The following is a 27,651-nucleotide window of genomic DNA, read 5'->3' on the forward strand; positions in this document are numbered from 1 at the left end:
GCTGATACAAAGTCCTTACATTAGCATGGAGACTTTGTACTGATCCAATTTGTGCAATACTGTCCAGGGCTGTCACTGGAGGCTCTTTAGAGTGCTTGCTACTGACCCTCAAGCCACCCACAAATCAGGCCTCAGGCCCAGCAGTTGCCTTTTCTTTCTCCTGCCCACTGGCAGCTCCCTTCTTAGCCCTAGGCTTCCCCTTGGCACGGGCTGCCTTGGTCTCACTGGCAGCCCTACTTCTAGCAATGGCCCCCTTGGGCTCAGCGCCCCTTTTGGCTTTTTCATCCCGTGATGACTTCTGTTTGACCTTGGCCTCTGGAAGGCCTTTCAGCTCAGCCTTGGTCTTGAGAGCAGCTTTCTTAGGACTGCTGGTTGGTTTCACCTTGGAGGCCTTTGGTGCACCTTGATGCTTGGTAGCTTTTGCAGCTTCCTTTTTGGAGGCTTTTGCCACTGGCTCCGCCGCAGGAGCTGCAGCTCCACCCTACAAAAAGAATTTGACTGTCACTACAACAACATTTGCAAGCTCTCAAGACAATGATGCCCAACGTTATCAGGTGCTTAAATCTGCAGCTATACTGCAGAAATACATATACAGCAGTAATCTTGTAACCCTTATGGTTGTGAAGGTGAAATAAGATCTTTGAAACACAGAAGCATTCTCAGACCAAGACACTTTAGGCTGGTATATCATAGCACTGTCTCTTTCTGTGGTAGCTCCTCAACCCAACTAGCAACTCCCCAACCTTTAGGTCTTTTCCTCTGCCAGTCATTCTTTGCAAGGACTCCCATTTGGAAGCAGGCTTGGGAGCAGATACTTTAACTGGATCAGCATGCAGAACTGGAGGGGCCATCTTTGAGAGGGGGGGGCGGGTTGCCTGCAACTTTCCACAGTGACAAGCTTGAATTTAAGACAATCCGGCATTATTGGAAAAACCCAGTGAAGCTCATTCAATGGCTGGGGTGGGGGATCCGCTATATACAGACGTGGAGAATTAAGCATAGTAGAGAAATACCCTGTACATACATCATCAAGAACCTCTGAAGGCTTTTTGCTTGAGGTCTTTTTCGCCTGCACAGCACCTGCAGGAAAAAACATAGCCGAGGGGATCTTCAGATAAGACGCCAAAGAACCTCCTACCCAAGTCAGAGCACTGGCCCATCTCGCTCTGGACAGACAAACAGCAAATCTTTCCTGTGCAGAGAAAGGTCTTCCCCCGCACCTGCTTCCTTTGCTCCTGCCGACTCCAGGACTTTCTGCATGCAAAGCCCTACCATTGCAGCCATTTCCCTTTCGGGGAAGCCCACCGGCCGCATTTTTCCAACAGAAAAACTAAAGCCAGTAGCACAATCCAGAAGAGGGAATACAAGACAGCTCTGAGAAGTGAATAAACCATCCCTGTGGTCAGTTTCAGCAGAGGATGATCTTTGACTTCACTTATCAGGAGTTTTCTGGTGTGCTGCAGTCCTCTTGGGCTTTGAGCAGCCAGGAAAAAGCTGATCCAAGTGGCCCTGACAGTACCACAGGCTCCAGTTGGCTCAGATCTGGGCTGCAGCAACCATGGCAGCTGATGCAAGCTCACCACATGTTGCGGGGGTCCTTCGGCTTAATATGCTCTGACACTGTTGTAACATCCTAACTCACCCCCAGGTTTGACTATGGGCAAAGAAAAATCTTTTTCAGTCTTAGAGAAACAGATAAGCACCATGTACATTGTTAGTCAATAATGAGAGTTGACCAGTAGGGAGACAGACAGAAGCTTGGCACCAGGGGGCTACTCCTTGACTCAGCTGTGCTATCCTACCCACATCTACTACCATCTCACTAATAAGCTTTGAAAAACCTCATTTCTCTGCTCTAAGGACATTTGGGGGACCCTGGAGCTCAAGCTACAGCAGTCCCCTTCCAACAGTAGCAGCTCCTTACCTTTGCTCTTCGATTTCTGCTTAGGAGACTTGGCTTTGGGCTGCTTTGTGACTGCCACCTCCAGCTCAGCTTCCTCATCAGAAAATTTCTTCTCATGGCCTTTTCCCTGTCCGGCTTTTTCCTTCCCTAGCTGCAGGTATAGGAAGCATTTTTCCGGTATGAGTTCTCCAAAGAACAGAGTGGTTGCCCTTTAACGCACCAGGCTGCCTCGGAGGAAGGAGAATAGAACCCAACTCTGTTCTACCTTTTGCAGCCCTCCAGTGCACCCCCCCCCCCTTTCCTGGTCACTGAGCCAGCCCTGCTGAGAATCTCCTCCAAAAGGAATCCAGATATTGAATTCTCATTTGTGTGGGGCCCACTTATTGGGATCCGGTGCTGGCTGAATAGCCAGAGAAAAGTACCTTCACTGAATCAAATGCTCCCTCTCTCTCCGGCTATCTAGCAGAAAAACAGAATGTTCTACAGTGATCATTTACCATGAAGAAACCGCTGGATTGCCCTGCCAGCTCGAAGCCTCGAAGAGGGGCCTACATGATACCTTTCAGTCCTGATCCCCAACACTGTTTTGTGCTTTACCATTCCTATTGCATTGCTCGTCGCTTCCACCACATGGGGTGTTGGGTGTCGTTTGAGCGCTAAGGGCACATAGTGCTAGGATACTCTTGTGCACCATGTGGTTTCCCCCCAGTTTTGCCATGATCTTTCCTAAACCTGCTTTTCTATGATCTTTTTATAACAATTGCAGCATATCAAGTTGGCTGCTGCATGGACAGAGAAGTCCAAATGTTTCCTGGTCCTGCCCACATTAGTGCTTTTCCCCCCTGCCCCAGCATACCAGCTGCCAAGTCCCTCTCCCAGAAATTGGCAATTAACATTTTAGACGGCTGCCAATGGCATGGAGAACAGGTAAAAATGGGGACTGGGGCAGGGGAAATGTGAGGAAATCCAGCATGGGAGTGCTTCCGCATTTGCTCTCGCTCTGTTTATCTGTCTCCACTGGGGCTGTTTTGGGGCGTTTCTCCTGTAATCTGCTTTGAGTCTCAGGAAGAAAGGTGAACTATAACCAAAGTAAATCAATAAATAAGCAACGAGAGACCCTGTCCCTGTGTAGAAGTGGGCAAAATTTCACAAGCCACATTTCCTAAATGTCTGAAGTGGGCAAAATAGGACCAGGAATATTTGGTTCAAGATTGGGCAACAGCCCCCCTCAGCCATTTTCGGAGTTCAGAGTAGCAGGAGCTGGCGTTCACCCTGGCATAAACACGCCACACTGACTTTTGCCAAATGGGGCGTCTTTGGCACTCTCTTACCTTGAAGCTTCCAGAGGCCCCCTGTGCGGAAGATTTGGGAGGCCTGACCAGATACCCTCGATTTACCCCTTTCACCAAGGCCTGCTTAAGATAGTACTTGAGCCTCACAGGATCGACATCTGGGTATTGTTGGAGAATGTAACGTTTTATAGCAACGGCTGAAACACCCTTCGGCTGACTGAGGGCTTTCACTGCTTCTAGCACCATGGTGAGCGTGGGTGGATGGTGAGGCTTGGAGCTGTCGTAAGGAGCACAGACACTGGATTTCCTGGAAACTGAGAGGACACCCTCATCAGAAGAGTCGGAAATGGAGCCCTGCCCTCAGGTCATAGCTGGCTTATGGAAACCCCTGGCAGGGTTTTCATGGCAAGAGACTGGCAGAGGTGGTTTGCCATTGCCTGCCTCTGCAACGCTGATCTTTCTTGGAGGTCTCCCCTCCAATTACTAACCAATACTGATCCTGCTTCGCTTCTGAGATCTGACAAGATCAGGCTCCCTGGGCTATCACAAGAGCTAAACACCGCTATTCACCAGATTTCAGGCAACCACATGCAACTACAGTAGCAAGCCCCCTTCCTTGAGTGCCCATCACCCCCTAAATTGCAAACCTCCCACGTTACTCAAAATCAGCACAATAAAGCAGCTCCCTTAAAATAAGCACCTTGCCCTGCTGCAATGAGGTCCTAACTCTTACAGTGACCTACACCACCACAGCATCCGTTTGCTTTTCCTCCAAAGCAAACAGCCAGTCCTGGCTTTCCTCCACTTCACCAGAACCAGGAAGTGCTTCAGAAAATTCCAGGAGATGTCACCTTTGTGTTTGGAAGTTGAGAGCGCACCCATTCAGATACAGCTGCCTCTGTCATAGGAGAAGGCTCAGCTTGCAACCTCCCAATATTTTGCAGTTGATCCTAGTACCACATGGCAGCCATTTTGCATCAGAAGAACCCACTTCTAGGGTTGCCAGCTCCATGTTGGGAAATTCCTGGAGATCTAGGGGGTGAAACCTGGAGAAAGTGGAGTTTGGGAAGGGAAAGGAGCTTGGCATGGCATAATTCCATATAGTCCACCCCTCCAAGTAGCCATTTTCTCCAGGTGAACTGATCTCTCTGGCCTGGAGACCAGGGCTGATTCCACACGGCTTACCTGAAGCCGGGACGTTGCACAGCGTTGCGGATCATGCCAGAAAAAACACAGAAGATCGCGTTTTCTCGTGCGAGTTTTGCGCAACATCGCGCAAAACTCATGCGAGAAAACGAGATCATCTGCGTTTTTCCCAGCATGATCCGTAACATTGCGCAACGTCCTGGCTTCAGGTAAGCCGTGTGGAATTGGCCCAGTTGTAATTCCAGGAGATCTCCAGCCACTACCTGGAGGCTGGCAACTCTACCCGCTTCCCATTCTCAAAATTCAAAGAGTGTCATCAACATAGGCCTAACAAGATTGGAGACGCACTCTGTGCCTATGTAGTGCAAGATTACTGGAATATAAGCATTACTGGATTCAGTGGGGCCTACTTATTACAAAAATTATGACAGACGGGTTTTTTGGGAAAAAAGCCTCGCAATGAATGCAGAGAGTAGTGGCTCTACAACATTTTCCTCTTTGCATACTAACCCTATTCACATGGTACAGTGAATGCACATGCAACCCGCATGTACGTGTATACAATGAATGCACATACAACCAACCTGCATGTACTCATATATTTGTTTGTGAACCTACGTGTGTTCACTTTGTAAATGAAACCAAGGACTAGTACTTGGATAAATGTGGGGTTTCAGTCACACATACTGTACATGCATTAATGTAATGAGACTAATTTAACATTATATGAAGAAAAATGAAGATTATGCTGTACACAGAGTATGTTGTTCACTGTAACTTGTAAACAAGGCTCCTATCAACTGCATAGCTAAGCAGTGTCTCTGAAACACAGTCACTTAGCATTTATTTGGGGGGGTACAAATTGCCAAAATACACTTTTGGGGTGCTCTTTTAATTTCATTATCTGTAATGCATTGCTGTACAAAAATACCCCTTTTTTCCAGAAAATACTGTTCCAGGGAAGAATTTTTAAGTACTTTGGAGAAATAAAGCCCCCATGCCCCTTCCTGATAATATAGAGAACATTTCTCTCTCACCTACAAATATGTTCTTGGAGATGAAAAATATCTGAAGCTCCCCAAAACATTCTAAGTTATTTGTTTTAGATGTTTCCCTTTGATTCATGAAATTTTTCTAGTTTTTTAATACCATAGGTTCAAAAATACATTTTTTCAGTTTATACACTGAAAAATGTTTCAGTATATACATAAACATAAGCAAAAAAAACACATCTTTGTGGCTTTATAAAGGAAAAATATTGGTGTGAGTCATTCCTTATGCAAAAGAGAGGTGAATCTGTTAAAAACAAACGTTCCACTTCATGTGAAAGTACGTTGACCCTAAGTGTTTTGGTACAGCAAACACAATGACTTCTGCCTGTACAAAAGCGTTTGAGGAACATTTTTTTACCTCAAGTTACGTTAGTAATTTGGCTATGAATATACCCTAGATACCAAAGCATTTTCCCCCCAAAGGTTTCTTCAGGTACCTCAACAATGCTTCTGAATGCTAGCAAAGTAACTCATTAATATCTGTCGACTATAACAATTTATTCAATTCATTTCAAACACGCATTCCATTTATTTTCCTCATTGACAATTTTTAAGACTGTAATGATTTTATCTTACTTGGTTATTTCTACTTTCACAAACCAATCAGCTGTTAAGAGACAGCAAATAAATAACATTGATAAAGAAATAGATCATTAACTTTAGAGAAAGTCAAAGCCACCCATTAAAAAATGAAAACTAGTATGGTTAGTTGGAATGTCAAACAATGCCCAGGAAGACCCAGATAGCCAAGTTCAGCTCTTGAGTCTCTACTGTACCTTGATGCTTACTAAGAAACCTTGTGCTAATCATTTTCTCAGCATAACCTACTCCAGAAGGTTGTTGTAAAAATAGAACAGAGTAGAACTACATAAACCACTCTGAGCCTAAAGAAAAACCAAAACAAGACAAAAGAAAGCTAATATAAACACAGTCCACATACAAACTAAACCATCTAAAGCCAGTCTTCTACATAAATCCTGACAGGAACCTCTAAAGGCCAACTCTAACAATAATTACCTGCTACTGAAGCCATTTAAAGTACCTACACTTTCTTCACTCTATTAAACTTTTTTCATCACAGAAGGTCCCAAAAGAAAAAAGAAAAGAAAAACCTAGCACAAGCTCCCTTTTATTTGCCAAACATCCCTCAGAATGAAGGATTGCAGAGGGCAGCAGCTAATGCTGACTCCCTTGCAAGTGTTGTGGCCCTGATCCTGCATCAAACTCACTCTGAACTTCAAGCATGGATGTGGCAGCTGCAGCTTTCCATGCCAGGGAGGCAAATAACATCACCTGGTAAATAACAGCTCATCAAGCCTCTGTTAAAGAGACAAGACTCCCCACTCCCCACCCCACCCACCCAGGCAGTTGGCAAGCCTGAGTTACGTGGCAACATATCAGTACAAAAAACCAGGGGAGAAGTCCCTTCCCGTGAACAACAATCAAGTATTTAAAGTGTGTAGTTAAAGTGCAAAGTGCCAGAGTCGTAAGTTAGGAATAAATAATCAAATGACTCTACAGAGTAGTTACAAATATCCAGCACAATACAAAATGAGCCCATTTTGTATTGTGCTGGATATTGTATTTATATCTATTTATTCTGTAGAGTTGTTTGATTATTTATTCCTAACTTATGACTCTGGCACTTTGCACTTTAAATATACACTTTAAATGTTTTGTATAAACAGCTTTACTGACTGTGTTGATGGTTGTTCGTGGGATGGGACTTCTCCCCCCACCCTTTTTTTTGAGCTTTCATATCCCATGACTGCTTTTTGTGTTTAACATAGAATCATAGAGTTGGAAGGGGCCATACAGACCATCTAGTCCAACCCCCTGCCCAGTGCAGGATCAGCCTAAAGCATCCCTGACAAATATTCATCCAGCCTCTTCTTGAAAATTGTCAGTGAAGGGGAGCTCACCACCTCCCTAGGCAGCTGATTCCACTTTTGAACTACTCTGACCGTGAAAAAGTTCTTCCTAATATCCAGCCGGTACCTTTGTGCATGTAATTTAAGCCCATTGTTTCGGGTCCTACCTTCTGCTGCCAACTGGAACAGCTCCCTGCCCTCCTCCAAATGACAGCCTTTCAAATACTTAAAGAGAGGAATCATACCTCCCCCCCCTCAATCTCCTCTTCTCCAAACTAAACATTTCCAAGGCCCTCAGCCTTTCCTCGTAGGGCTCAGTCTCCTCTGCACACTCTCAATTTTGTCCACATCCTTTTTGAAGTGAGGCCTCCAGAACTGCACAACATATTAGTACATACAACAATACCACTGTATGCAGGGTTAGAATCACGCTCCACTATGTTTACTCACAAGTCCAACGCGTGGGTTCATAGCCATGCAGCATGAACTCTTGCAAGTTTACTCAGAAGTCAGTCTCACTGTGTTTCATGCAAGCATAGGCTTGCAACCCTCCAACTTGAGCCTATGCACATTTACTTAGAAGTAAGCCCCACTGAATTCAATGGGAGTAACTGTCTTGTAGGGTTGCCACTTGCCAGTAGGCCTGGAGATAAAATTACCCTTTCCCTTTAATAGAAGCTTAAGGGGATGTTATTTTCAGGTGACGTTATTTATCTCCATGTCATGAAAAGGTTCAGCTACCCATTTCCACAGGTTAAGCCTTTTTTAAGGAGACGGGACATTTTTCTCCAGGCCTGTTGACAACCTTACGACTCCAGTAAGGGTGCACTGCTTAGCATTGCAACCTCTATTTTCAGGTGTATCAATTGATGGCGGCATGAGATAGGGAGGGTCAGTTTAGTGTAGCCCAATCACATTTCTTCCAGGGGTATAATACACCTGTGAACAGCAAGCAGAAAAGGAACATCTGGGCATGTGTAGAATGACAATGATGGGAATTTGGCTTATGTGGCTCCTTTTGGGGGGTGGGCAAGTGAATATGGGGGGTGCTACTGGAGCTACCTGGGATGCTGGGTTGCTTAAGTGTAATCAAGATAATCTAGAGCTTCTCTTACTACCAAATCCTCAGGCAGCTTTCTCTACAATAAAAATCCTGGGTAAGTTTAAAACCTGAGACTTTACCTGAATCTAAGCTAGCTGCTTTAACTATTGTGCACCTTATTGTGAGCAGATGGGGGACTAGTGTAGTTTTGGAACATGTTATTTCCTCCTCTTAAAATTCAATGGCAGAGTAGAGCATTAGTTTTGGATAGTGAAACTGAATGGCTGCTAAGCATTCTTTCTTGTCCCTACATGGTTTCAAGGCTAACAGAGACTGCATAAGCCTAAAACTTAATTTGTGTTCTATAAATAAACTGCTTTTGGTGTAGCTGCGTAGGTATGACTAGCCTATTTCGTAAGGCTGTTGTGTTAATAAGATAAGGAGACAGGTGTGCTGCTATGAAATCCTCAAAAGGGAGGTTAGGGCAAGGTTGCTACCTTTGGGTTGAGAAATTCTTGGCAATTTGGGAACAGAACATGAGAGTGGTTTTTGGAGACAGAGGAGGAAGCTTAACAGGGAGGTAATGCCATGGAATCTACTCTTCAAAGCTGTCAATTTCTGTAAGGGAGTTAACTTCTGTAGTCTGGAGGTCGATTGTAATTTTGGGGAGAGCTCCAGCCCCTGCCTGAAGGCTGGTAACTCTTAAGTAGGGTAGAAAAATGTAGTGTTTAAATTAAATCACGGTGGTAAGAGGAGAACCTGGTGGGGAATCTTGCACATGAGTAAAATACTACAGCCTTCAGGCTTTTACTGTTGGCTTCTTTGGTCCTTCATAGGGTTGCCAGCCTCCAGGTACAGAGGAGTTAGCCGTGTTAGTCTGTAGTGGCGAAATCAAAGAGTCCAGTAGCACCGTTAAGACTAACCAATTTTATTGTAGCATAAGCTTTCAAGAATCACAGTTCTCTTTGTCAGATGCATGGAGGGCCAACAGAAACTGGTCAAGCTGGAGATCTGGAATTACAACTGGTCTCCAGACCACAGAGATCAGTTCACCTGGAGAAAATGGCTACTTTGGGGGGGGTGGACTCTATAGAATTATGCCATGCCAAGGTTCTTTTCCTCTCCAAACCCCACTCTCTAATTCTATAGCCACACCCATAGACACACACACATACGTGAAGATTCTGTGCAGTATGCAGCCCGGCATTTAGGATGCTACAGCTGCTGCATTTTACACTGCAATAAACGTTCTCTTGCAATCCGTCTTTAAACAAAGGAATAGTTCTTCTCCTTAAATTGCCAGTGAATTCAGTGGGCAATGATTCTGGAGGATGAGGAACTACAAACACATTCTCATTTATCACTGATGTTGTTCAGTCAGAGTAGCCTATTGTTAGGCTGTTGACTTCCGATCTGCGAGTCCCAGGTTCAAATCCCCACAGGGCCATAAAGCATACAGGGTGAAATTAAATCCAGAGGCGTTAACCGTATTGGTCTGTAGTTACAAAATAGTAAAGAGTCCAGTAACGCCCTCAAGACTAACCAACTTTATTGTAGCATAAATGTTTATGCTACAATAAAGTTGGTTAGTCTTGAGGGTGGAATTAGGCTACGTGCTTCCTCCTGCTCTAATGTGCCTCAGAAAATGGCTGTCAGGTGCAAATGTGAAAACGAGAACAAGGTTGCTGCCCGGTGCCTTTTCCTCCCCGAAATTCTGAGAGAACACCAGGCCCCTCTTGGAGGTAACTTGGCAGTCCTAAATGGGGGGCCAGGTTGGCATCACTGTTCTACCTTTGGCACCTGTGTTTATAGGTATTTAAAAGTGTGTTTAAAAGTCTTCAAGATGCCACAGAAATCTGCTGTGACAGACAGAGCATAAAAATCTGGCTACTCCCTCCCTGAAAATGTGGGTTTATATACAGTCATTTAAAGGGGCTTTTGAAAACCAGCAGTTGTTGTGAAGGGCCCTAAATATGAGAGCAGAAGGAAGAATTGACACACCTATTGGTATCAAGCCTGTTCTCGTGATAAATGGTATGCTGCTTCAGAAATTCTGTAGCCATCTTGCTTTCCTGAGGCCAACTATTGTATATGTTAGATTATAGCTGCAGGTTGGGGGTGGATGGATTACAAGCTTATTTTGTACACTAAACCACAGAAATTATGCTTGGACACTAGTACAAATATCTGGGGTAAAAAAATATATTCAACGGAAAGAACATTTGGTAGACACTAAAAAGAAAATAGTAATTGAGGGGGAGGGGGCAGATGGTAAAACTTAAGGAAGATGTCCTCATATAGGAAAACTGGGAATAAGCTGCTTCTTACAAAGACTTTTCCTGTGTGTGTGTCGAATTTATTTTTTTGGCCCTTTCTCGTCTGGCACAAGAGCCTGAAGAAGGGAGGGGTTAGGGTTGCCAGCCTCCAGGTAGTGGCTGGAGATCTCCCGGAATTGCAACTGGTCTCTAGGCCACAGAGATCAGTTCACTTGGAGAAAATGGCTACTTTGGGGGGTGGACTCCGGAATTATGCCATGTCAAGGTCCTTTTCCTCCCCAAACCCCACTTTCTCCAGGTTTCACCCCCCAAATCTCCAGGAATTTCCCAACTTGGAGCTGGCAACCCTAGGAGGGATGTTGTGGTTGCCTGTTGGAAATATGGGGGTAAGAACATCTAGGGATGGATGGACCTTTGTTCTCAAAGCATCTTGCTGCTTTACCCCCCTCCAGATACGGAAGGAAAGCCCCACCCTTTGCAGAATGACTCTCTCTGTGGGACTTGGGTAGCCCCAAATCCGGATGGCTCCATGGTGGTGAAGATGGCTGCTTCTGGGTGTTATGTGGAAGCTCAGGTAAGAACGTAGTAGTTAAAGCAACCTTGCAAGGTTGAGATTGGGTGGATGCCACCAGAGCTACATGGGGTGCTGGGGTGCTTAGCTATCATTCTTGGAGGACTCCAGTTCCTGCCTGAAGGTTGGTAACTCTCAGTTAGGGTAAAAAAAGTGCGCTGTGGTATATAGGTTGTGTCAGGGTGGTAGAAGGAGGTCCTAGAGGGAATCTCTTCCAGAGGTGGAAGGCCACACATAAAAACTACCCAGCTGTATTTACCCGTGACGAGTATCTGTCTCCTGACACTTGTTCCGTGGTAATGATTGCTATGGCGGGTGGGGCTATTTTGAAGAAGGGGTTTGTGCCTGTGTGTACATGTTCTTCAAGGGCACTAGAACCTGACTGGATAATGGGCGCATCTTGATTCAAATGCACAGTCTTGCCACTCGGCATGTTTATTTATTTTCATTTATTTTATTAGATTTATACTCTGCCCTCCCCGTGAACAGGCTCAGGGGGGGCTAACAACAGGAAAATACGTCATGCATCATTCATTAAAACCATATGCAAATATCTACAGATAAACAAATTTAGAAAGCTAAATCTCATACACAATGTTGGCACACAGCGGTCTTTGCCCCTTCCCCACCATTTGGTAGCTGCCTCTCCAATGATGGCTGCTAAATGTTTGAACCGCTGCTGTGCAGCCTACCCATTCCACTGGAGAAACCGTCTTGTTCCATCTGGTGCGGGAGGGCTTGTTGTCTTGTGAAGGCAATTGGCATTCTGCAGAGGAGCAGCTTTGCCAGTGAGTGTGGGAGGGGGATATTTGGGCAGGATCCCTACACTAGGTGAAATGCTGATCCATCTTGTGAAAGACCTTCCTGTCTTAAAGACACTGATATCTTACTGCACAAAAGATGTTGTGGGATCAAACCCCAACTTAATTAGACACGGCTGTTCCCTTCCTCGGAAATCTTGTTTGTGTTCGGTGTCACATGAAATCCCTTCCTAATCAGTAGGCATATGATCCCACCAGACTATAGACTGAGAACCTTGTTCTCAAAACCACGTCTAAAACCAGGCCTCTGCCATTTCCACATAGGAAAAACAGTCCCCACTGTAGAAGCAGTAGCAAGTGGGGTGGGGGGCCATGAGATGGTGTCCACGTGCCCCATTCCCTTGCTGCTGCCCCTCCATTATGTCACTTTTGCCAAAGCAGTGGCACAAAAACAATCTGCTCCACCTCTGGTTGCCGACCTCCAGGTGAGGCCTGGAGATCTCCTGGAATTTCCATTGGTCTCCAGACCGCAGGTATCCTAAAGAAAATAGTTCTTCGGAGTATGGACTGTGTGGCAATATACTACAGTGAGCTCCCTCTCTTCCCCAAACCCAGCCCTCTCCAGGATTCACCCCCAAATCTCCAGGGATTTCCCAACCCAGAGTTGGCAGCCCTGTTAAAAAATCCCCACAACTCTCTTCCCCTCGTTTCACAACTGAGCTCCACATGCAGTTTCTCCCTGCAGCTGCCCTGCATTTCTGCTTTATGTTGGAACTAAGGAAGTTTTTCCTTTGTTTTGGCTTGAAAGGGGAGAGCTTCATGCTTGGTGGTGGGGTGGGGGTAGAAACACAGTGTAGTGTAACAGTTCTCCCAAAAGGCAAGGTTTGGCTGTGTTCCACCCAGGGCAAAATTGGCTGAAAAGCAGCCCTTCTGGTCTGTTTTTAAATTCAAATTGCTTATCAGTAGTTCTCCAGCCATGGAGGGGAAGGTTGCCAACCTCCAGGTGGTGGCTGGAGAGGTCCCTGGATTACAAAGGATGTCCAAGCCACAGAGGTGGCAGCTTGGGAGGATAGACACTTTGGAATTATACCATGTTGAGGTCCTTCCCCTCCACAGCCGAAATCTCCAGGAATTTCTCAACCTGGAGCTGGTAACTCTATTGGAGCAGCACCCTATAACTTTGCGCACCCACCCCCAATTTTGTGCATCTCTCTAAAGAAAGTGTTGAAACAATATATAGTCTCGGGGGCTTACAGATTCACTCAACAGCGTCCAAACCACTGATTTGTATTTCTTCTGTCTAGGACGGAAACTACCAAGCAGTGATCCAGATTGAAGGTGTAAAAGCTGATGGACAGAAGACCTCCTATAAAGAAGAGCTAAAATGCCCAGAGACCTTTCTAGGTGAAGTCTAGTATTTTGGCCTCCAATATGGCAAGGGTTTCGAGTACATGGATGGGTGTTTTGGGGGGAAACGATCTTCACAATGAAATGTCTGCTGGAAGATGCCCCCTGTAGTTGAACATCGTCATAATAATAATTGATTTATATACCATTCCTCAGCACAACTTAATGCCCACTCAGAATGGTTTACAAAGTGTTTTTATTATCCCCACAACAATCACCCTGTGAGGTGGGTGGGGCTGAGAGAGCTCTGAGAGAGCTGTGACTGACCCAAGGTCACCCTTGCGGAGTGGGGAATCAAACTCGGCTCTCCAGATTAGAGTCCTGCCACTCATAATCTCTATACCAAACTGGCTGTTGCCCAGCCAATTGTCCAGAAAGGAAATCCTCAACTTGCCCCTGCTGAGTTCTCCCCGCCCCTCCATGAAGTAGTGCTATCCGGTGGCCTTTAATTGTATTCAGAAGCCTCTGGTAAGCAACTCTATTGGTTTTTGGAAAGCTGCATGATCAAAATACAGGGAACCATCTTGGATCTTTTTTGGGGGGGGGGTCTAAAAATAGTGGCGTAATTGAGACAAGTGTCTCAAGACAAGTGAGAACAAACTCTTGAAACGCAGTATTTTATCAGGTTCTCTGTATATGCACATGCATCATGCATATGTGTATCTTAAAGATTTCCAGAAGGCAGAAGTGGGAATTATTCTGTAAAAGCCATATTCCTTTTTCCTCTGCATGGCTTGTTCTGATACAAGGTACCTTTTCAATCCTTTGGTATGAAATCGGGAGAGGGGGGGGGGATGTTGTTATTTATAATCCACCTTTCTCACTGACTCCAGGTGGATTACACAGGGTGAATCAGTACAGTCAATTCCAAAGCCCCAGTTGCATGCTTTTGGTAGATGAGCAGTTTCCTGTCTGATTAAAGAACTCCCAGGTTTATTTCTGAGAACAGAAAAACTGCGAGTAAACCTAATTCTAGCATGAAGAACACTTTGCAAGCAGAACTTTGTACAGGGCAGCCACAAGTTCTCCTGCTTAGAGTCTGAATTATTGCAAGATGTTGCAAGAAACCCCGTAACCTTAGCAGCTGGATGCCTGATCTCGACAATGACGACTCTGAATGTGATTGCACAATTCAAACAGCCATAACCGAAGTGTTGCACATAAGGCATTACAATGGATGTGTATGGGGTTTTTTGGATACTAGAATTAGCTGCTCAAGGTGCAGGAAGGAAATTCTCCCCTCCTCACTTCTTTTTTCATCTTCCCCCCCACCATCCTAAAGGCTGTCCTCTCTTCTCTCCCAAAGAATTGCCCTCAAAACAGCTCTTCCCTTTTGGCCCTCTTGGTTCTATTCAGTCTTACTATCAACTGATGATATTTATTACCAGGTTGGAGACTGTTGGCTGCTCCCTTTAAATATCAAGTTACCTTTTGAGAGACAGTGTGGTGTAATGGTTAATGTAAGGACTGGGATCTAGGACAACCAAGTTTGAATCCCCACTCTGCCATGCTAGCTGGGGAGCCCTTAGCCAATCACGCTGTCAGCCTAACCTACTTCACAGGGTGGTTGTGAGGATAAAATGGAGGCAAGGCGAACCACGCTGTAAGCAAACTGCTTTGGATTCTTAGAGAGGAGGCAAGCAGGTAAGGTTTCCAAACTCCAGGTGGTGGCTGGAGATCTTCCAGAACTAAAAGTGATCTCCAGGCCACAGAGATCCGTTCCCCTGGAGAAAATGGCTGCTTTTGAGGGTGAGTTCTATGACTGTGGTCCCCCCCCCCCCCCGCCCCTCTTCAGGATCCACTTTCGAGATATCCAGGAATTTCCCAAGCTGGAACTAGAAACTCTATGCAAGGTATACATTAGTTGGACCATCTATCTCTGTAGCTCAGTTTCTTTTGCCTTGGGCAAAGGCTTTTTCTCACTGGAGATGCTTTTCTCACAAGAGGTTGAATGTGGCGCCTTCTGCGTACACATTGTGTACTCTGTTGTTGAGCGGTGATCAGCCACTACTTGGCACCTAGGGCTGCCAGCCTCCAGGTAGTGGCTGGAGATCTCCCGGAATTGCAACTGGTTTCCAGGCCACAGAGATCAGTTCACCTGGAGAAAATGGCTACTGGGGCGGGGGTGTGTGGACTGTATGGAATTATGCCATGCCAAGGTCCTTTCCCTCCCCAAACCCCACTTTCTCCAGGTTTCACCCCTCAGATCTCCAGGAATTTCCCAACTTGGAGCTGGCAACCCTGTTGGCACCTGTTTCTTGCAAAGTGCCATCCTAGATGATTGCCCAGGTTGCCTCTTAATTGGTTAGGCTGGCTCACTTAGGAAGCCGTTGCCATGAGTCTCACTTCCTGCAGTGAGGCCCAGGGCCGTATTATTCATAAGGCTGACTAGGCCGAAGCCTAGGGACCCCGCAGGGACTATGGATCCGTCAATTTTTTTTTTGCTGAGGCACCCCCCACTCCATAAATAATAATTGATTCTCTTATGTAACCTCTATTAATAAGATAATTAACTGCTTCCTTACTGAAGTGAAACAAATTGTCTCTTATAATGTATGGATAATTTGTTTATGTATATTTTTAATAACTAATAATTGTATTCACTTCAAATATTACAGTATTGAACAATTATACCCCGAAAATGTGCTGGCCTGAAGAGTTCTACTCGCGCAATAAAGCTTGTACTTTTTTAAATAGTGAATAGAGTTTTTCAGGAGACCTTCAAAATGGATAGAGAGCTATGTATTGCACTCTAGTACCTACCTTGCCAGGGTCAGGCTGTCAGCTGTAGTGGGGAAAGAGTGAAGTGCCTGAGGGGGCCCAAAATACCTGAAAGCCTAGGGGCCCGGCCATGGGTTAATATGGCCCTGGTGAGACCCATCTGTAACTCTGCCTTCCACCCTCCTCCCCAGCACTGGATCCTCCCAGCCCTAGTCTGTGTTCAGCCATTCAAGTCCCGGACAGACTCTCGTGCGCAACCCATCAAATCAGCCAAGGGGAATGCGAGGACTTGGGATGCTGCTACAGCTCCAGAGACAGGACGGCTCCATGTTACTATGGAAACCAAGGTGGGTGCAATGGCCAGAGGACCACTTCCTTCAGGTAGGAACATCTCTAGGATATGCAAATGAACTGACTTCCCATTTGGCAGCGCTGCCCTGCTTCCAGAGCTGAAAATTTGTAATGGTGCATCTTCTATAGGTATGGGGCTGAGATCCTATGTGGAAAGGGGGTTCTCTGAATACTTGGACCAGAAGGCAAATATTCATCAGGATGTACATGGAGGGGGGCGGGCGGATAGATGTCTTGGCAGTGGGCAGGCTCACTTTGAAGCAAAGCAATCACCTTGACTTTATAGAGAGTGTGTGAAGTTGCATGATACGGTGTGTGCAGGAGCTGCAATTACACACACACCCCTCCCTGGATAAGCAGCTGTTCAAGTACCATGAGAGTGGGAGTGAGAGAGATGTGCCGTCGAGTCATCTCCAATCTATGGCGCCTTATGAATTCTATTAGGAAGAACTAAGATCCTGGCCATATTTTCATCATGGCTAAAGGGCCATATACAAGCTGGATTCTGGCTGTTCCCCTCCCCAAGATGGACATGGGAGACTGGAGAGCATAGCTGAGCCCCTGGCCGCCTTTTTCTCCCACAGTTTTTTTCATTCATTGTCATGGTGGCCAATTTTCCTCCAAGGTTGAAGAGTGCGGGAAGAGGAGGGATTGCTCCCTTGGAGATGGCCAGGGGCTCCACAGTATATTTTCTGAGCAAGAGTCCAGTAGCTCCTATAAGACTTAACAAAATTTGTGGTAGGGTATGGGCTTTTCTACTGCTACAGACAGACTAACATGGCTACCTATCTTGATCTATCAGTATGTTTTCTGTCTCTAGAAAAACTCTCAACAAGCAAACAGGGGTATGAGAATCCCTTTTGGGTCCCGTTTCATGCTCTGGCTTTTTGCTGGAGCAGAACGATGTTGTCTTGACAGGAGTTGTACAAATAGTGGTGATATGGAGTGTATAAAATCAGAACAAGACATCATCAGTGTTGTGACCTCTTTGATAAAGTGCATGAAACGGGATCCAGAAGGAACCAGTCGACCCGTTAAAGACCCCAATGAAGTGTGACGTTTTTATTCAGATGCCACATCTCATAGGATTTTCTACAAGGAATTGAACTTAATACCTATGGACTTGACGGCAGCACAGCCTCTTATGAATGGAATGAAGGACTGTACATTAATAGGACTATGCTTGTGCTGACTGTTGTAATCTTTGTATTATATTTCAGGGCTTGTGCAATACTGATGTATTTGATTTTTAACAGCACTTTCTATTGTACGCTCCAAGTACAGATATAGGAATGGAGATATGTAATTATTGAATATTATTTGCACTTTAGTATGTCATAGGATTGGTGTACATGAGCTCAAGGCTCTCTGTAAGTAGATGCACTTTATGGATTAACTGGCTGTGGATGCCGTGATATACCTGTTGAATGACTATACACAAACTTGCATTAAAATATACTTTATTATAGATCCTGTTTTAGTTAGACTAGAAAAACTCTTGCAACTGTGCAGGATAGGACTTGGCTTTCCGCATGGCGATTTCCCACGTAACATGGGTCATACGTAACGATCTCCGTCATCCTGTTGCCGCTGGGATAATGAGTGAGGATTTTGGGAACACCTATGCCTCCACAGAATGAAGGGTGAACTTGGAACTGGCAAGAAAAAGGCCGCTTCAAACATGAATTCCAACCCTGGCTGTTTTCACACGTCTTACCGGCCGCGCAGAATCATGCAAAACTTGTGGAATGACGGCATCTTCCTGGCACGATTTCCCATCATGACTCCAGTTTGTGGCGCTTTGCCACAAACCAGCATCATGATGGGAAATTGCGCCAGGAGTTTTGCGCAGCCGGCAAGACGTGTGAAAGCGGCCCTTGGCAGCATAAGCCTTGGCATCATTTGGAGTTTGGTGAATGCTGTGCAAGTGGCAGTCAACAGAATACATGGCTGCTTCATCGTTTCTTGATCTTCCTTCGCTTCTTCTGATAGTGACAGCCCACTGCACCCCGGAAGGCCAGTTCTCCATTGCTGTCTCCAGGTTCGCAACCCGCCCGCCTCTTTTCTTGGAAACAGTGCACTTGCTGAGCAGCCGAGGGAGAGAGTGTGCCCCTGTATCGAAGACCGACATGTTTATCCTTTTCCAGTTTCCACTTACTGCTTGTGGGACAACCTTAAAGGTACAGTGTAAGGGAGGGCACGTCTGGGTTTGTTCATAAAAACCCCTTCCAGAGGTCTGGCCCCGTGCTGCCATAAACAATGCAAAAGGAATAGAGTTACGAAAGTAGAAAGCAAGGCAGAAATAACAAGATAACACATACAATGAACAGTGGAATAGACCGTTCCCTTTATACAAAGCACCCTCCATTCCATTGTACTACCAGCCTTATTTATAGAAACGCCATTTTTCCATAGCTCTAAATAAATTGCTAGAAGCAATCACAGAGCTCCTTTGTAGGACGACTCAAATCCACCTTCCTTTAATGGTGAGAAGGTATCTTGAACAGAAAAAAAAAATGGGCTGAAATGAGATTTGAACTGGAGGGTGCCGCTGCTTATTTTTAGCAAAGCCTCTCTTCTGGCACTTAAGCTGTCTCCCTCAAATAGCATTTATGGCTTGTATGCAGCTTGCCAAAGATCTCCAGATGGCAAACATGAGATCAGCCATGAGCCACCAGCTCTGAAAAAATGGCAAGAAATTGGCTTTTCTGGCTGTCAAGGAGTAATTGTGCTTTTCTCTGAAACATGGCTACGTTTGGGTTCCCAGTTCAACAACCTAGGCACTGCAATGCAAAGGCTCGTCTCTTGTTTTTGAATTTCTCCGAGAGACGCGCTCCCTGCATCGCTTTTTCTAGCTGCTGCCTGAGTCTTGGACAGTGTTGGAGCATTGCACCCCTCTCCAACTACTCTACACCTGAATGCCCCAGTTACAGCCCTGAAACTACTCCGCCTCCCACGCCCAGCGATCCTGGGGTCTCATCCTTGACTTTTCCCCAGGGCTCCAGAATCACTAACGATGCCCATGGAAGATACGGGGTTTGTATCCCACTCTAGGTACGGAACATAAATCCCTCACCAAGCTTTGTGTTTCTGTACAGGCAACCGGAAGCCAGCGGGTATATGAAAATGAGCTGGCAGCAGATAGGCAGGACCTTGTGTCCCGGACTGGCTCCATCACCCGAGACAGCAGCTTCAGGTAAAGAGCTATTCATGCATGGGAAGGCGATAGCAGGTGGAAAACCATTGGGAGAGAAAAAAAGGGGAAATGAGGAGCAACTGAAATGCCACCCGCCCCCCAACTTAACTATGAAATGCAGTCCTCTTGAAATTTGGAAGACCCAATGGTCTCCACTTGGGATCAGCTGGCACAGTGCAAACTTCAGTGTGCCACAAACAAGATGTTGGGTACACCCTTCACAGATCTCTAATCCTATCACTAACTCTACTGTGCATCTAGCACCAGATAAAAAACCCTTTTCTCTGCCTACATTTACTGCTATGCATTATAGTTTGGGGTGGGTAGCTGTCTTGGTCTGCAGTAGAATAGTAGGATTTGAGTCCTATGGCACCATAGAGACCAACAGGATTTTCAGACTGTTAGCTTTTGAGGGTCAGAGATCCCTCCTCCTTGTATCTGAAGAAGGGAGCTCTGACTCTCAAAAGCATATACTGAAAGTCTTGTTGGTCTCTAAGGTGCTCCTAGACTCAAATCCTGCCGCTATGTGTTATATAATTTTAGTCATTCATTTATTTATCTATATTTTATAATCCACCTTTCTCACTGAGACTCAAGGTGGATTACCCAATGGAAGTCAATAGGATCTGTGGCTGAGACATTTAATAACCAATGCAGTAGAAACCAGATATGGAGCTGAAGCAAAACAAAGCAAATAGACATAATGTATGAAACAAAGTGTAAAAACTATCCAGTAGGAACGTCAGTATAGCAAAAGACAGTATACAGTAGTATAGTCTACAGTCCCTATCCCTTTACTGAAGCATCTCTCTGAACTATTTCCTTATAGCATGGTCCTTCTACCTATGTAAAAACCCCTTCTGAATAATTCAGTTTTGCAGAATTTGTGGAAAGCCAGGAGAGTGGGAGCTGGTGGCTCCTTTTTTAATGCTTAGTATACAGCTTTCCTTACTGCTACTGAATAACTCTCTACAGGTGACTAATTTGGATTAGCTATGACTCTCTGCTGTATATTGCTACTAAAGTTAATCTGCTTATGGCTTGGCATTGCTGGTAGGACCACAGTTTTTGGACAGAGCTGTGATCGCTGGAGATCTTTAAGCTGGCTCTCTCTCTCTCTCTGTACCAACTGCACTGCAATAAAATGCAGGCACCAGCTTTGCCTTTCTGTCCTGCTCCGCTCATCCGCCGCTTCCCACAGGGTCACCGTCCGTTGCAGCTACTCGGCCGACGCCGCCTTGCCTGTCAGTGTACGTGTTGCCACTCTGGCGCCACCTCCTGCCGTAGTCCAGCAAGGACCACTTACCTTGGAAATGAGACTGGCACGAGGTGAGTTCTGCCCTTTCAAACAGGTGAGCACTGCTTGGGCGACCAGGTGGTGGTGGGGTGTACAACTATGGAATAGAGCAAGATGCCTCTTATCCAGGACCAGGATCTTGCTCTTCAGCTGCAGACCACGGCTGCCCGCCTGAAACGATGCCTCTTATCCCACGCTGGACTTCCCTTGCAGGCTTCGGGGAGGGCAGTTAAGTCTGGCAAATGTTCTAATTTCTCCATGCACAGAAAGTGGACTCTTCCTGCCTTCTGATCCATAGAAGGACTGTGGGCAGGAAGAATTAATGTAGTGGTAGGGGCACATGTGAAGGTGGACCAGGGGTGCAAGCTCTCCTCCTTCCTCTTCTGCAAGCACCGGAGGAAAGAGGTGGATTTCGCCCTCCTCACTGCAGCCTGGTGCCCTGTGTGGCTTTTCCCTGCGTGAGTACCACAACCCCAGGATCCAGAGGAGTTAGCTGTGTTAGTCTGTACTAGCAAAATAGTAAAAGAGTCCAGTAGCACCTTTTAGACGAACCAAATTTACAGTAGCATAAGCTTTTGAGAAACACAGTTCTCTTCATCAGAAAGCTTATGCTACAGTAAAGCTGGTTAGTCTTAAAGGTGCTACTGGACTCTTTTCTATTTTACAACCCCAGGAATGATCTTTAAAGTTGCTGCATGAACAGAACGATATGGGGAAACTTCTTGTGCCTTTTGTGCATGGGTGGTACATGCCTCTGTCCCTAGGACCTTGGTTGCATGCAGTAATTTTTTCACACACTCAAGGCCTTTAGGTTTAGCAAAGTGAGAGGCTGTGGCACGATGGCTGAGCACCTGCTTTACATGCAGAAGGTCACCCGTTTAATCCCCAGCGTCTCTTGTTAAAGGGTCTTTTGCCTGAAAACTACTGCCAAAGGTAGTTCTGGACTAGCAGTCTGGCTCTCTTTGGACATGAAACTACCTGGCTTCTTCCTTCCTTGCTCCAGATGAGAAGTACTCCTCCTACTATACGGACCAGGATTATCCAGTGGTGAAGTTTCTCCGTGACCCGGTTCCGGTTGAAGTCCGTATCCTTGGAAGGATGGACCCGGCGTTGGTTCTGGTCCTGCATGAATGCTGGGCCACGCCAAATATCAACCCCCTGCAGAAACCAGAATGGCCACTTCTGGAGAATGGGTCAGTATGCACTATATGATCTGAGTATCCAGTCTGATGGGTGAACAATGCCCAAAGGGAAGGAGGTGTACGGAAACTTTGCATTGCAATTGGACCATGAGAACAATGGCTCCATTTGCATTATGCAAAACTGTGGCTTGGTGCGTCCTAACCAAAGCTTGGAGCTTCCAGATGCAAACAAGCCATGGAGGAGAGCTCCTTATTTTGGCATTGCTTTTTCCTGGCTTTATAAGCTTCCATCTTTACAGTGAGAGGCAGTGTAGTGTAGTGGTTAGAGATTTGAGTTGGGATCTGGGAGACCCCAGTCTGCCATGAAAGCTCACTAGGTGACCTCGGGCCAGTCTCTCTGACAGCCTAACCTACCCCATAGGGTGGTTGTGAGGATAAAATGGAGGAGAGGAGAACAGTATTGTAAGCTGCTTTGGATTTCTACTAGGAAGACAAGCATGATAAGTAAGTAGACTCTAGCTCAGTACTGTCTGTTCTGTCTTTAGCTTGGCCTTTACCAGAATCCAGTCACCTCTGTTGAGCCAAGCAAAAATTAAACTGGTGTGGGGTGTGAGTGGGTAAAAATTTTCCAGGCAGTTCCAGAGATTATCCTTTTCGCAAACTCCTGCTAAGCATCCATTAAAAGGAATTGTTAAACTGGCTTGAAGTAGTTTTAAGCTTCAACTGTAGGATAGTTTATGGGAGTTTCTGCCTAGCACCGGGCACTAATGTGACTGCCAGCTCTTAAGGCCAGAGATGCACTGCACAGGGCCCACCACCATCTGCAATACAGCCCATCAACCCCACCACCAATTTAATGACTCAGCAGGCATTACTGGACTCAAAGCTGCCAACTGGCGGCAGTTCAGCAGTGCTAGGACAGCTCGGTGCCAGTGAAACAGTACCAGAAGGAGATGGGGGCAATATCTAGGCAAGCTGCTCAGAGGCATGTATTCCCAGTATACTTTCTCCTTTAAAATGCAAAAAAAAAAAAAAAGGTAGCCAGGTTCTGAATAGTGAGGCCAAGTGGAGGTTGAAGGGTTAAATCCCTTTCCCTTCCCTGCATAGCCCTGAGACAAATTGCGGCTGCACAGGCCTGAAATTTGCCTGCAGGATGAGATGGTAACTTTCATTTTCAGCTGTGAGGCTTGCCAAATCCCTAGCGTCCCAAGCTCAAATGGGCATGGTACTATGGGATGGAGCTTGGTGCTGTCATACTTCCTGCTTAATTCCAGTCAAGGTGGATTCTGGGCCTTATCACTGAATGTGCTGGGCCCCCTTGCTTTAAACAGTCGTCGAATATGTCACTGACCCTGTTAAATTTCAGTGTTTGCATCCATAATTAAAATCTGTAGAAGTGATTTAGCTGAAAATGCTTCCATTCGTGGAGTACTATAGGAATGTTGATTTACTGAAATTTTTTAAAATCAACCTTATCCTATTGAGGCCCTTCAATGCCTGAACCATTTAGTTTCATCGTCTGCCAATAACATGGGCAAAAATTACTGCAGGGTTAGAAATGTCGGTGGACAGGGTTTTTTTTTTTAAGTTTAATCATGAAAACTAGAAGCTCCGTGCTCCGTTTTTTAACAATAGAGGCACTATTGTTTGGATATCACTGAGTAGAAACTGACTAGACTAATCACAAATATTTCTTGTCATGTTTTTAGATGCCCCTACAAAGGAGACAATTACCGAACCCAGCTGGTGCCTGTTGGTGTGGACTCGGGGCTGCAGTTTCCCTCCCACTATCAGCGCTTCATTGTCAGCACGTTCACCTTTGTGGATGCTACTTCCCAGAGGATGCTTACTGGGCGGGTATGACCCCATGTGGGTGGGGTGGGAAGAGCTGTATGGAACTGCAGAAAAAGCTCATGAGTGAGCTTATATCAACTGCTCTACAACGGGGGTCACCAACATGGTGCCATGGTATCTGCTGACACTTTTTCTGGCACATGCCAGGTATTTTTGGGAAAGCAGGTGGGGCTTTTGCTCAGCAAGGCTTCTGATTGGCCATCGGAGATTTGATGGGTTGTACAAATGTTTTAAAACATTGGCTTGACCAGGGCTTTTTTTCAGCAGGAATGCGGGGGAACAGAGTTCCGGAACCTCTTGAAAATGGTCACATGGCTGGTGGCCCCGCCCCCTGATCTCCAGACAGAGGGGAGATCAGGGGGCGGGGCCACCAGCCATGTGACCATTTTCTCCGAGGGCAACCCACTGAGTTCCACCACCTCTTTCCCCAGAAAAAAAGCCCTGGGCTTGACTGCTGTGTAGAGTAAAGATCTTCACTGTGTGAGTGAAGCGGTGGTGGCCATTTTGTGGCTAGCTCTGCCACGCTGGACTTGAGCGTGTCTGAAATAGCCATTTGAGACAATAGCCTGCGGGGTTAAATTGGAAAAAGCTTCCTCGTCAGTCTGTTCCTCGTGGAAGTGGTTCTTCAATATCTCCTCAGTTTTGCTGCAGCTGCTGAAAGCAGCATAGCAACAGCTCTTCCCCGTGGTAGCCGTGCCACTGGGTAGGGCTTTTCTTGAAATTCCTTAACCAGAAACTAACATACTAATACAGTAAGTGCATCACCAACTTTTTAAAAAACCTTGAAGTCCACCTAGGGCTAGGGAAGGTGGTGTCAGTATGTGCCAGACTTGGAAACCCCAGACTTGTCTATGCACAAGGCTGCCCTTCCAGCTTCATTACAATTTCCCCCCAAAAGGGCTAAGCAGGCTTGGTTAAGAGGACAGGCAGGATAGGGGCGGCACCCAAGAAGTGCATGAAAAGCACCACAATCCTGTAAGGTAGCACAGGGGGAACCTTACTTCCCAACAGTCTCCGTTCTGAGGCAAACAATCTAGCATCAGCCCCAGAATTAGGCAGTCCCACATAACCAAACCTCCTTTTCTCTTCTTGTTGTGTACACCATAGTCCGGGGACCCTCACCATGTGTACCTCCAAGAAGGACTGCAGTTAAAACTCAAATCTCCATCAGTATTGGCGCTGAACTTCCTTCCTCCTTGTCTTGTTTGACACCCAGGTGTATTTCCACTGCAGCGCCTCGGCCTGTGTACCTTCAAGGCAGGAGAGATGTGTCGTCCGTTGTGATGGGACTACTCCAGGAAGAAGTGAGTGTTACCTGGAGCTGGGGAGCTAACCTACTGCGCAAGGTTATTGTGAGGATAAAGTGGAGGGGAGAACACTGTAAGCTACTTTCGGTCTCCATTGGGGGGGAAAGACAAGATACAAATGAAGTAAATATTTTTTTAAGAGATTACTTGGCTATCATGTTAGGATCCGGCGTCTCTCTCAATAGCCCCCTTAGGTCTCTAAGGTAAGTAACTTCTTTTGCATCTCCTCCCAGGACAAAGAACAGCAGAGAAACAGCCAGAGGAGCAGCTCGTCTTAGTGACCTTGGATGGGCCTGTGAACTTTTCCAGCCCCCAAGAGGCAGAAGTGCTAGCTCGACAAGGTAACCGGCGGGATAAGGAACTTTAACAAGCAATTGGGTGTGCCTGGCTGTTGCCTGGCGTGTGCCGCCAGGGGTGGGAAAAGATACTATAAAGTAATGCCTTCCCGTGGTGTTTTGGACCTTTGTGAGTCAGTTCTGCCAGCCCTTTCCTCTGGTTCCAGGAGCCTTTGCCTAATGCAAAGATTCCTTCCAATGGAGGAAAGCACCCTTGCAGGATACAGCCCAATGACATGGTATTGCTTAAAGCAATGGGGAGATTTTGCCTCTCACAGGTATCTTGGCTGCAAGGTTTCGGCACCAATATCTTTCATCCAGGGCCGTTTCCAGACGGCTTACTTGCCTCCGGAACGTTGCGCCATCTTGCGGGGAAAACGCAAAATATCGCGTTTTTTTGCGCGACGTTGCACGACATCGCACAAAACTCGCATGAGAAAACGCGATATTTTGCGTTTTCCCCGCAAGATGGCACAACGTTCCGGAGGCAGGTAAGCCATCTGGAAACGGCCCAGGTCTCTGAGTTTGGCTGTGTGGGCTGGCTTCCAACACTACTTTAACCACCTTTACAATCGCTACTGCTTGCAGACTAACATTTTTATTTTGAATTATTCATCTGCTGTGTTTATGTTTGGGTGGCTAATGCAGCTACGTTATTTTCGCTGTCCTGCAGCGTCAATCTACTGGCTCGTTTCAATTATTGCTGGTGACTTTATTTTTCAAACCTTTCCATTGTTTGCCGCAGGCAGAGGATGCAGGAGGAAAACAATGTAAGCATCTTGCACAAATGTGCAGAAGAAACATGCCATTTTAAAAAAAAATCTGTTCTCCCTTCTCTAAACAGAAAAATTCTTCATCACTTCTTTTTGGGATGAGGTTATGTTTTTAGGGGTGTGCGCTCCAAAAATATTCGGATTTCCTGCTTCGGGTTTACCCGAAGCAGGAAAAACATTTGGAAGCTGCTTCAGATTTGAGTATTTGAATCGCTTTGGAATGCTCCGTAAAGAATTATTAGACTTGTCTTTTCCACAAAACTTTAGAGAGGGGAGAATTAAGGTCATTTTCCAAACCCCTTTCAGTTTCTGTTAGAGCCAGCTCAATGATATAGGTGAATTAGGCAGTTGCTTTGGGTGCCAGGCTTTCAGGGGTGCTAAAAGTTAATGTCTGTGTTTTAAGTTTACATTATTAATCTTGAATGCCAAGTAAACAAAGGTAAAAAGTTCGTTATTGTTCTTTGCATTGGACGTTACGGGGGACAAACTTTTATAGTCCAGCTACAACACTTAGGCTGATCCTGCACTGGGCAGAGGGTTGGTCTGTATGGCCCCTTCCAACTCTATGATTCTATGTGTGTATCTAGGTAACACCAAAAATCCATCTGCTGGCCTTGGCCTCCGTGATGTTTCTTGCAAATACCCACAGAAAGTAAATGGCAAGCGTTTTAGGAGTCACAATGGTTAGGGCTTCAGACCAGAAATCTCCCACCAGGGTTGCGTGGTGATTTCATTTAACAGTAATCCTTTCCCTTTTTCCCCCCTTCTAGGACTGAAAAAACTTCCTCCTCAACAGAGCTCTGCTCAGTGGGATGCAGCTGTCATCCTTGGGGCAGGAATTGCGGCAGTGTTGGCTATGGGCGCCCTAACTGCTGTCGTTGTGAGGGAACGCTGGGGAAGGCGAGAAAAAAGATTTCCCTCTGCATAACAAATAAAAAAAAACTCAAACCAGTTCTAGTCTTCCCATAATGCCTGATTATGAGATACAAAACTGCCTTACTGACAAATAGGTAATGTAGTGAGGTTGGTATTGCTTTGGACAAAAAAGCTCTCCTTAACGTTTGCTACCAGAGTTAGCCAGGCAGGTGGATTTTGATAGTGACTGGCACCTAAAATGGATCCTGGTCACTTCTGGCTTCTGCTGCAAGCTCTCTGAGCCGTTTTTGGTCTCTGCCTCTAGAGGGCTGTGGCTTGAATGGCACATGGTTTCAAACATGGGGGCTTCTGCACGCAAAGCATATGTCTGGTCACTGAAGAGCAACTGTGGACTATTCAAAAAGAAGTTCAGCTGATTGAATCTAGGGCCTGCTTATAAAGTGGAAGTTCTACCACTTTGCAGTCTGTGAATAGAATT

General features: G+C 46.0%; 2 protein-coding genes across 2 annotated transcripts; one reads left to right on the plus strand and one right to left on the minus strand.

Moving 5' to 3' along the window:
- Positions 1–124: 124 nt before the first annotated feature.
- On the minus strand, positions 125–3,441 carry LOC129330284 (late histone H1). The gene is made up of 4 exons (XM_054980319.1): positions 3,235–3,441; positions 1,925–2,054; positions 1,025–1,080; positions 125–481 (listed from the first exon to the last, which is right to left on the minus strand). Exons 1-4 carry the CDS (start codon positions 3,439–3,441, stop codon positions 125–127), a joined length of 750 nt encoding a protein of 249 aa, XP_054836294.1.
- Positions 3,442–9,951: 6,510 nt separating this feature from the next.
- LOC129330285 (zona pellucida sperm-binding protein 4-like) lies at positions 9,952–27,225 on the plus strand. The gene is made up of 12 exons (XM_054980320.1): positions 9,952–10,048; positions 11,035–11,156; positions 13,219–13,318; positions 16,234–16,389; positions 18,386–18,573; positions 19,492–19,589; positions 20,791–20,918; positions 21,890–22,079; positions 23,738–23,885; positions 25,099–25,186; positions 25,423–25,530; positions 27,068–27,225. The coding sequence occupies exons 1-12, from the start codon at positions 9,952–9,954 to the stop codon at positions 27,223–27,225; spliced, it is 1,581 nt and encodes a 526-aa protein (XP_054836295.1).
- The last annotated feature ends 426 nt before the right edge of the window (positions 27,226–27,651 follow it).

This window comes from Eublepharis macularius, chromosome 5 (genome assembly GCF_028583425.1).
Source record: "Eublepharis macularius isolate TG4126 chromosome 5, MPM_Emac_v1.0, whole genome shotgun sequence".
Taxonomy (NCBI): domain Eukaryota; kingdom Metazoa; phylum Chordata; class Lepidosauria; order Squamata; family Eublepharidae; genus Eublepharis; species Eublepharis macularius.

Excerpts from the sequence above, each read along its gene's own strand:
- LOC129330284 (XM_054980319.1), bottom strand. The coding sequence starts at position 3,441 with ATGGTGCTAGAAGCAGTGAAAGCCCTCAGTCAGCCGAAGGGTGTTTCA. Across the intron at positions 2,055-3,234 it reads GGGCCTCTGGAAGCTTCAAG|CTAGGGAAGGAAAAAGCCGG; the intron begins GTAAGAGAGTGC and ends CTATACCTGCAG. Across the intron at positions 482-1,024 it reads CTTCAGAGGTTCTTGATGAT|GGTGGAGCTGCAGCTCCTGC; the intron begins GTATGTACAGGG and ends TTCTTTTTGTAG.
- LOC129330285 (XM_054980320.1), top strand. The coding sequence starts at position 9,952 with ATGGCTGTCAGGTGCAAATGTGAAAACGAGAACAAGGTTGCTGCCCGG. Across the intron at positions 11,157-13,218 it reads GGTGTTATGTGGAAGCTCAG|GACGGAAACTACCAAGCAGT; the intron begins GTAAGAACGTAG and ends TCTTCTGTCTAG. Across the intron at positions 13,319-16,233 it reads ATGCCCAGAGACCTTTCTAG|CACTGGATCCTCCCAGCCCT; the intron begins GTGAAGTCTAGT and ends CCTCCTCCCCAG.